This window comes from Procambarus clarkii, chromosome 49, assembly GCF_040958095.1.
Source record: "Procambarus clarkii isolate CNS0578487 chromosome 49, FALCON_Pclarkii_2.0, whole genome shotgun sequence".
Lineage (NCBI taxonomy): Eukaryota > Metazoa > Arthropoda > Malacostraca > Decapoda > Cambaridae > Procambarus > Procambarus clarkii.
Window position 1 is genome coordinate 13,994,379 of NC_091198.1, and position 11,191 is coordinate 14,005,569.

At 45.7% G+C, this 11,191-nt stretch overlaps 2 protein-coding genes across 2 annotated transcripts in view; both read right to left on the minus strand.

Annotated features, from left to right (window-relative positions):
* Positions 1–9,535, minus strand: part of LOC123763229 (uncharacterized) — a 48,153-nt gene extending 38,618 nt beyond the window's left edge. Inside the window, exon 1 of the mRNA XM_045750308.2 lies at positions 9,390–9,535. The gene's annotated coding sequence lies outside the window, so the exon portion shown is untranslated. The remainder of the gene's footprint in view (positions 1–9,389) is intronic.
* Positions 9,536–9,931: 396 nt separating this feature from the next.
* Positions 9,932–11,191, minus strand: LOC138351395 (uncharacterized). Its single transcript, XM_069303209.1, has one exon. The coding sequence runs from the start codon at positions 11,189–11,191 to the stop codon at positions 9,932–9,934; it is 1,260 nt and encodes a 419-aa protein (XP_069159310.1).

An 11,191-nucleotide genomic window follows, 5' to 3' on the forward strand; every position in this document is an offset into this window, starting at 1 on the left:
ACTGGAAGCGAAATGTGGGTACAGTGCAAGGATTTCAGGTAATTTATCCATGGTAATAAGATAGGTTGCCATATCATACAGAGTGAGCTTAGATTTATCTCTAAATGGCTCAATTTTACAACAATCCAAGATATAGTGTTCGAGTGTGTGTCCCTGTCTTTGTCCACACACTTTACACTTTACTTCATCTAGATCCCTATACAAGCCGAACTGCCAGAGATACTTATAGCCAAGTCTTATACGAGCTGTGACAACATCTGTTAGTCTACTGACTTTGTTACTTGCCCCATACACATGTTTGACTTCACACATTTCATTGTGATAAACAACGGACCTGCTAGTTCCAGTTTGCACTGTTCAACTTTCTTCAAATCCATCCAGGAGTTCTCGTCTAATGACACTTTTAAGGGACCTATTTGATAACTCAAGATTCCGTTCAATACTGTCTTTATTTACTGCAGCCTTAGCAAGGGCGTCAACTTTGTCATGTTCCTGCAGGCCAATGTGAGAAGGAATCCACAACATTTTTATATTTACCCTCTTGCTAAGTATTCTTATATATCTACGTCTAGCTTCCAAGACAAGGACGTTATTACTTGATTACAAACTGTTTATTGCTCGTAGTGAGGAAAGGGAATCAGAAATAATTAAGCTGTCTACTTCAGTGTTGTCAATAATATCGAGCACTACCAGTATTACTACCAACTCGGCTTGCATTGTGGACGCCCAGTTACTAATTCGGATATTTCTTTGAATTGTGCTGCCATCGGGCTGATGAGTAATAACAGCACTTCCTGCCCTCCCTGTAGCTTTATTGAGTCATCCGTCAGTGTAAATGGTCTGTGCAATGTTGTTTTCAGTTTGTATATTGTGAATGTGTTCTATGGTGCTTAATTTAGCAGCAAGCTGAGCATGAGGGTTGTTTGTGATTAGTTTCTTGGTGGGGTATGGAGGGTCAGGATGTCAAAAGGTACTACAAGTGACTTCTTAAACATCCTGGCGACAGAATAATGTCTTCCCCAGACTCAGTCATCAATATGGCTCCGTCATCAATATGGCACCGTTATCACTATGGCTCCGTCATCGATATGGCACCGTTATCACTATGGCTCCGTCATCAGTATGACTCCGTTATCACTATGGCTCCGTCATCAGAATGGCTCTGTCATCAATATGGTTGTCACTATGGCTCCGTCATCAATATGGTTGTCACTATGGCTCCATCATCAATATGACTCCGTCATTAATATGGCACCGTCATCAATACGGTTGTTATCACTTTGGCTCCATCATCAATATGACTCCGTCATTAATATGGCACCGTCATCAATACGGTTGTTATCACTATGGCTCCGTCATCAATATGCCTCCGTCATTAATATGACTCCGTCATCAATATGGCTCCGTCATCAATATGACACCGTCATCAATATGGCTCCGTCATCAATATGGCTCCGTCATCAATATGACACCGTCATCAATATGGCTCCGTCATCAATATGACACCGTCATCAATATGGCTCCGTCATCAATATGGCTCCGTCATCAATATGACACCGTCATCAATATGGCTCCGTCATCAATATGACACCGTCATCAATATGGCTCCGTCATCAATATGGCTGGTATCCTATAGCTCCGTCATCAATAAGGCTCCGTTATCACTATGGCAACGTCATCAATATGGCTCCGTCATCAATGCGGCTCCATCATCAGTATGGCTCCGATATCACTATAGCTCCGTCATCAATATGGCTCCGTCATCAATATGGCTCCGTTATCACTATGGCTCCGTTATCAATATGGCACCGTCATCAATATGGCTCCGTCATCAGTGCGGCTCCGTCATCAATATGGCTCCGTTATCACTATAGCTCCGTCATCAATATGGCTCCGTTATCACTATGGCTTCGTCATCAATATGGCTCCGTTATCACTATGGCTCCGTCATCAATGCGGCTCCGTCTTCAATATGACTCCGTTGTCACTATGGGAACGACATCAATATGGCTTCGTCATTCATATGGTTCCGTCATCAATATGGCTCCGTTATCACTATCGCTCCATCATCAATATGGCTCCGTTATCATTATGGCTCCGTTGTCACTATGGCTCCGTCATCAATATGACTCCGTCATTAATATGACTCTCATTAATATGGCTCCGCCATTAACATAACTCCGTCTTCAATATGGCTCCGTCATCAATATGGCTCTGTCATTCATATGACTTCGTCATCAATATGGCTTTGTCATCAATATAGCTGTTATCACAATGGCTCCGTCATTAATATTACTCCATCATCATTATGGCTCCGTTATCAATATGGCTCCGTCATCAATATGGCTTCGTCATCATTATGGCTTTGTCATCAATATGGCTCCGTCATCAGTATGGGTCCGTAATCAATATGGCTGTTATCACTATGGCTCCGTCATCAATATAGCTGCTATCACTATGGCTCCGTCATCAGTATGACTCCGCCATCAATATGACACCGTCATCAATATGGCTCCGTCATCAGTATGCCACTGTCATTAATATGGCTCCGTCATCAATATGGTTCCATCATCAACATGGCTCCGTTATCACTATGGCAACGTCTACAATATGGCTCCGTTATCACTATGGCAACGTCATCAATATGGCTCCGTCATCAATGCGGCTCCGTCATCAATATGGCTCCGTTATCACTATAGCTCCGTCATCAATATGGCCCCGTCATCAATATGGCCCCGTTATCACTATGGCTCCGTCATCAATGCGGCTCCGTCATCAATATGGCTCCGTCGGACTTCTCGAAGAATTATGAATAAGTCTCACGCGAAAGGTAAGGTAATTATCAGAAGAAAGCGCCAAGTCATTACGACTATAAAAATATAGAAGGGGAGATATATATATATATATATATATATATATATATATATATATATATATATATATATATATATATATATATATATATATATGTTGTACCTAGTAGCCAGAACGCACTTTTCAGCCTACTATGCAAGGCCCGATTTGCCTAATAAGCCAAGTTTTCCTGAATTAATATATTTTCTCTAAATTTTTTCTTATGAAATGATAAAGCTACCCATTTCATTATGTATGAGGTCAATTTTATTTTATTGGAGTTAAAATTAACGTAGATATATGACCTAACCTAACCAACCCTACCTAACCTAACCTAACCTATCTTTATAGGTTAGGTTAGGTTAGCTAGCCGAAAAAGTTAGGTTAGGTTAGGTTAGGTAGGTTAGGTAGTCGAAAAACAATTAATTCATGAAAACTTGGCTTATTAGGCAAATCGGGCCTTGCATAGTAGGCTGAGAAGTGCGTTCTGGCTACTAGGTACGACATATATATATATATATATATATATATATATATATATATATATATATATATATATATATATATATATATATATATATACAAGCTTCCTGTCCCCAGCAAAGCAGAATGAATGCCTGGAGTGTATTTACATAGGAGTATACTGACTAGTAAGAAATTCCTTTAAAATAAATGAAGTTAAAAATCAAACTTCAATATTCCTAGGCCTAGTAAAGCCCACATATGTACTATAGTAGGCCTCAGATTGCGTGCATTAGGCCTAGGGAGGTTAGTATAGATTAGTTCAGTTTGTCAAAGCAACACAAGTAAAAAATAGTTTTCCGGTTTGTCCAACTCAATAGCTCAGATTTCTAAAATCTTTCTAATTTCTTTGTACGTCAGTATATACTATGGTCCTCATTGTTACTATGAGTACTACCAAAACATGAGGATGGTCAGAATGATTAGATCATTGGTGGAGAACATGTGAGGCTACTGAGACTGTGGGAGAATATATGAGGCTACTGAGACTGTTGGAGAATATATGAGGCTACTGAGACTGTGGGAGAATATATGAGGCTACTGAGACTGTTGGAGAATATATGAGGCTACTGAGACTGTGGGAGAATATATGAGGCTACTGAGACTGTTGGAGAATATATGAGGCTACTGAGACTGTGGGAGAACATGTGAGGCTACTGAGACTGTTGGAGAATATATGAGGCTACTGAGACTGTTGGAGAATATATGAGGCTACTGAGACTGTTGGAGAATATATGAGGCTACTGAGACTGTTGGAGAATATATGAGGCTACTGAGACTGTGGGAGAATATATGAGGCTACTGAGACTGTTGGAGAATATAGGAGGCTACTGAGACTGTTGGAGAATATATGAGGCTACTGAGACTGTGGGAGAATATATGAGGCTACTGAGACTGTTGGAGAATATATGAGGCTACTGAGACTGTGGGAGAATATATGAGGCTACTGAGACTGTTGGAGAATATATGAGGCTACTGAGACTGTTGGAGAATATATGAGGCTACTGAGACTGTGGGAGAATATATGAGGCTACTGAGACTGTTGGAGAATATATGAGGCTACTGAGACTGTGGGAGAATATATGAGGCTACTGAGACTGTTGGAGAATATATGAGGCTACTGAGACTGTGGGGGCATACTAGAGGTCGTCCTTGGTCGGTTTGACCTCCAAAAGGTCGACAGACATAGTTTTCCCGCCAATGACACATCATCATCTTACAGACGCTGACAACAGACAAAAACTTGAGGAACTAGAAGAGGAGACTCAGCTGGCTGTTACTCGAGGGCAAGACTTCCGAACCGTTATTTACCTGAATTTACCTGAAGGCCACTAATACTAGTGGCCTCGACAAGGCCAGGAAGCCGCCGGCTTGTCGAAGGTTCTCCCTTCAGTTGAAGGTTTGCCTTGATGTTCCTCTCCAGTTAGATTTTAAAACCTAACAAAATTTTGGCGTTTGCAGCTTCGGCGGGTAGGCGGTTCCACGGGTTTATAACCCTGTGGGTGAAGAAGTATCTCCTGTTCTCAGTCCTACATTGTGGCTTGTTGAGCTTGAAACCGTTGCTTCTTGTTATGTCCATAATCAACTAAACTAAACTGGATGGTGTTGCTGCCTTCTGGGATCACATTGATGTCTTTGATAAGCTAAAAATTGATTGTTGATGTATCTAACTACCGCTCATGGGATGAATATGGGGTCCACTACCGCTCACAGGATGAGTATGGGGTCCACTACTGCTCATTAGATGAGTATGGGGTTCACTACCGCTCACAGGATGAGTATGGGGTCCACTACCGCTCACAGGATGAGTATGGGGTCCACTACCGCTCACAGGATGAGTATGGGGTCCACTACCGCTCACAGGATGAGTATGGGGACCACTACCGCTCACTAGATGAGTATGGGGTTCACTACCGCTCACAGGATGAGTATGGGGTCCACTACCGCTCACAGGATGAGTATGGGGTCCACTACCGCTCACAGGATGAGTATGGGGTCCACTACCGCTCACAGGATGAGTATGGGGTCCACTACCGCTCACAGGATGAGTATGGGGTCCACTACCGCTCACATGATGAGTATGGGGTCCACTACCTATACAAGAATATACATGGGGGAGCATAATAAGTGAACTAACCTAACCCTCGCTAAGACTAGGAGTGGTGGCCGCCGCCCCTGTCCCCACATTAACCTGGGCGCCCTCCACCACAACAGTGGAGGAGGCTGTAATAACCCGGTAGTGGATGAACAGCATAACTGTCTGCTCTACCCTGCGCCCCGGGCACTGAGATTATCACTGGTAACACAAGGGGTAATACCCTCGACATATTGAACGGACCACCGGGGCTCGAAGCCTAGTCTCATTAACGTTGATGTAACGGACTGGCTGCTGGAGCCCGCAAAAAAAAACTTACCCAGCGCGCAGATCTCCTCATTATTTGAAGCCTTGGAATGAGGCTGTTAGTGTTACTGTTATGTAATATAATAGACCTGGTATCCCCGCATTGTTTCAACCATCACTGGTGTGTGAATGAGGTAGAGTGGATTACAATAGGAACTAATTCGCATGCGCTAATTGGCCGTTTCGATTTATTATGTCTTAAAACTTTAGAGGACCAATTAGGTTCTATCCTTCGACCTCTCATTTCACATACAGACCTGAGGAGTCACAAATGTAATTCGGTACAACAAAATGCTATTTTATGAAGCGTGTGAAAGGAATGACAAGCTACCTAACAGCTCAATTACATGGATATTAGTAAACCCTCATTTTGAATATAAGTAGTTTAGTTACTTTATTATGCAACCAATACCCATCCACTGAACGACAGTGGACTTTAGACCATGCATAATTGACCACTTATAGCATTAGCAAGCTAATTACAGAGTTTGTTAACAAACATCAAGAGTCTATTCACAGTTCTGGCTAGTATAGCAAAGTTTTCATCAACCTCACCGTCACATAGTGAGTTGAACAACTGAACACCAATGTTCCGTATAGGTTAACCAATTTACAGTGCATTAAATTACTAATGCCTGAAATTACATTTCATTGAAACACTGCCTGAAATTTGTGATGAAGTTACAAGGGAGATCTAATTACATTACTGTGTCCAACATTACGGTACGTGATGGTGAGTTGAGCAAGCTGAGCAAGCAACTTGCAGGCAGTTGATTGATTGATTGATTACGCCACCCAAGAGGTGACACGAGTACAAGTAGCCATGAACCATTTGTGTACCATTTGTGCTGCTTTTCAGCCATGTTCCCTCTTTTTTGTCTTTATTTTTATTTGTTCTCAACACATTTTATTCTTTATACTCAATTAGTATTAAGTTTTAGTCATTAATGTTTTTCCTGCCCGAAACGCTTTGCGTAATAGTGGCTTTAGGCATTGTATGTACTAGCTCTATCTATAAATCCATCAATATTTTGGAAAATCTCTTGTATGTATGTACCTTACCTGAATAAACATTTTAATTTTTTATTTTATTTTTTAGATGATGTAGATGTTTGAAGTGAATGCGGAAGGATAGTCCAAGTGAATGAGATATCCTTGCAGACAGGTGAAAGTTTAGTCTATATACATTACACAAGTCATACTTGTAATACTAGGATGTATAGGACACACAGTAAACTATCGCCCACAGGACCAGTATGGGGTGCACAACAAACTACCACTCATAGGACCAGTATGGGGTGCACAACAAACTACCACTCACAGGACCAGTATGGGGTGCACAACAAACTACCACTCACAGGACCAGTATGGGGTGCACAACAAACCACCACTCACAGGACGAGTATGGGGTGCACAACAAACCACCACTCACAGGACCAGTATGGGGTGCACAACAAACCACCACTCACAGGACGAGTATGGGGTGTACAACAAACCACCACTCACAAGACGAGTATGGGGTGCACAACAAACCACCACTCACAGGACGAGTATGGGGTGCACAACAAACCACCACTCACAGGACGAGTATGGGGTGCACAACAAACCACCACTCACAGGACCAGTATGGGGTGCACAACAAACTACCACTCACAGGACCAGTATGGGGTGCACAACAAACCACCACTCACAGGACCACAGGACCAGTATGGGGTGCACAACAAACCACCACTCACAGGACGAGTATGGGGTGCACAACAAACCACCACTCACAGGACCAGTATGGGGTGCACAACAAACCACCACTCACAGGACCAGTATGGGGTGCACAACAAACCACCACTCACAGGACCAGTATGGGGTGCACAACAAACCACCACTCACAGGACCAGTATGGGGTGCACAACAAACCACCATTCACAGGACTAGTATGGGGTGCACAACAAACCACCACTCACAGGACCAGTATGGGGTGCACAACAAACCACCACTCACAGGACCAGTATGGGGTGCACAACAAACCACCACTCACAGGACCAGTATGGGGTGCACAACAAACCACCACTCACAGGACCAGTATGGGGTGCACAACAAACCACCACTCACAGGACCAGTATGGGGTGCACAACAAACCACCACTCACAGGACCAGTATGGGGTGCACAACAAACCACCATTCACAGGACTAGTATGGGGTGCACAACAAACCACCACTCACAGGACCAGTATGGGGTGCACAACAAACCACCACTCACAGGACCAGTATGGGGTGCACAACAAACCACCACTCACAGGACCAGTATGGGGTGCACAACAAACCACCACTCACAGGACCAGTATGGGGTGCACAACAAACCACCACTCACAGGACCAGTATGGGGTGCACAACAAACCACCACTCACAGGACCAGTATGGGGTGCACAACAAACCACCATTCACAGGACTAGTATGGGGTGCACAACAAACCACCACTCACAGGACCAGTATGGGGTGCACAACAAACCACCACTCACAGGACCAGTATGGGGTGCACAACAAACCACCACTCACAGGACCAGTATGGGGTGCACAACAAACCACCATTCACAGGACTAGTATGGGGTGCACAACAAACCACCACTCACAGGACCAGTATGGGGTGCACAACAAACCACCACTCACAGGACCAGTATGGGGTGCACAACAAACCACCACTCACAGGACCAGTATAGGGTGCACAACAAGCCACCACTCACAGGACCAGTATGGGGTGCACAACAAACCACCACTCACAGGACCAGTATGGGGTGCACAACAAACCACCACTCACAGGACCAGTATGGGGTGCACAACAAACCACCACTCACAGGACCAGTATGGGGTGCACAACAAACCACCACTCACAGGACCAGTATGGGGTGCACAACAAACCACCACTCACAGGACCAGTATGGGGTGCACAACAAACCACCACTCACAGGACCAGTATGGGGTGCACAACAAACCACCACTCACAGGACCAGTATGGGGTGCACAACAAACCACCACTCACAGGACCAGTATGGGGTGCACAACAAACCACCACTCACAGGACCAGTATGGGGTGCACAACAAACCACCACTCACAGGACCAGTATGGGGTGCACAACAAACCACCACTCACAGGACCAGTATGGGGTGCACAACAAACCACCATTCACAGGACTAGTATGGGGTGCACAACAAACCACCACTCACAGGACCAGTATGGGGTGCACAACAAACCACCACTCACAGGACCAGTATGGGGTGCACAACAAACCACCACTCACAGGACCAGTATGGGGTGCACAACAAACCACCACTCAGGAAGAAGATTAAGGTACCCACTAAACAAGACTCAGAGAATCACATATTAAGGTAGTAGCAATATATCTTAAAGTTTTCCAATATTAAAAAGACAATACCACAAAACAGCCTCCCATAGAGAACAATTACCACCTGCAGTTGATAAACATAACAAAAACCGCACTTCTACCCATACAGGTGTGTGTGAATTTGATTGATTGATGAAGATGAAGTCAACCAAGAGGTGGCAGGGGCATGAATATCCCGTACAGGTGTGTGAAGGAGGAGTGGTGTATATATGACTGACCTGTGTGTGGTAGAGAGGGAGGAGCGGACTGTGTAACTGCACACCGGAGCGAGGCCCCACCAACACTGGCTCACCTCCCGGCCCACCGCTCTCACATTACGACATCTATAAGCGGATTAACGGGAAAATAGCATTGTCTACAGCGGCCACTGGCTACAGAGGACGCCAGCTTCCAGCATATAAGCTTGATGTCGGAGCTGTGACATTCCCGCTTGGAGAGTTAGGTTATTGTTATGGAAGCCAAGCCAGCTTGTGGCGGAAATATTACACAGCTCCGTGGACGGTGCCTAATGTGCTTTCAATTTGTATTCCATATAGTTAAGCATAACAGCTGCCAGTTACATGAGTACTGAGTGACATGGTCAACTACAGGCCACTCACCTTAACCAGGCGCTGTTAGCTTTGATGAACAATTAATTGAAGTCACTCAAGCACAGCCAGACACCATCAGCATCACTGCACGAGTCAACCACAGCCAAGCCTGCAAGGTCACTGTACAGGTCAACCACAGCCAAGCCTGCAAGGTCACTGCACAAACCACATCACTGTAGCTGGTAATGAGACACTGTAGGTGGAGGACTATACTTGGTGACCAGTAGTGTAGAGTCCCGTGCTGGCACTACCATAGTGACGGTACGGTCAGTAGAGTCCCGTGCTGGCACTACCATAGTGACGGTACGGTCAGTAGAGTCCCGTGCTGGCACTACCATAGTGGCGGTACGGTCAGTAGAGTCCCGTGCTGGCACTACCATAGTGACGGTACGGTCAGTAGAGTCCCGTGCTGGCACTACCATAGTGACGGTACGGTCAGTAGAGTCCCGTGCTGGCACTACCATAGTGGCGGTACAGTCAGTAGAGTCCCGTGCTGGCACTACCGTAGTGGCGGTACAGTCAGTAGAGTCCCGTGCTGGCACTACCATAGTGACGGTACAGTCAGTAGAGTCCCGTGCTGGCACTACCATAGTGACGGTACAGTCAGTAGAGTCCCGTGATGGCACTACCATAGTGACGGTACGGTCAGTAGAGTCCCGTGCTGGCACTACCATAGTGGCGGTACAGTCAGTAGAGTCCCGTGCTGGCACTACCATAGTGACGGTACGGTCAGTAGAGTCCCGTGCTGGCACTACCATAGTGACGGTACAGTCAGTAGAGTCCCGTGCTGGCACTACCATAGTGACGGTACAGTCAGTAGAGTCCCGTGCTGGCACTACAATAGTGGCGGTACAGTCAGTAGAGTCCCGTGCTGGCACTACCATAGTGACGGTACAGTCAGTAGAGTCCCGTGCTGGCACTGCCATAGTGACGGTACAGTCAGTAGAGTCCCGTGCTGGCACTACCATAGTGACGGTACAGTCAGTAGAGTCCCGTGCTGGCACTACCATAGTGACAGTACAGTCAGTAGAGTCCCGTGCTGGCACTACCATAGTGACGGTACAGTCAGTAGAGTCCCGTGCTGGCACTACCATAGTGACGGTACGGTCAGTAGAGTCCCGTGCTGGCACTACCATAGTGACGGTACAGTCAGTAGAGTCCCGTGCTGGCACTACCATAGTGACGGTACGGTCAGTAGAGTCCCGTGCTGGCACTACCATAGTGACGGTACAGTCAGTAGAGTCCCGTGCTGGCACTACCATAGTGACGGTACGGTCAGTAGAGTCCCGTGCTGGCACTACCATAGTGACGGTACAGTCAGTAGAGTCCCGTGCTGGCACTACCGTAGTGACGGTACGGTCAGTAGAGTCCCGTGCTGGCACTACCATAGTGACGGTACAGTCAGTAGAGTCCCGTGCCGGCACTACCAT

Coding starts and splice junctions, on each gene's coding strand:
- LOC138351395 (XM_069303209.1), bottom strand. CDS start 11,191: ATGGTAGTGCCGGCACGGGACTCTACTGACTGTACCGTCACTATGGTA.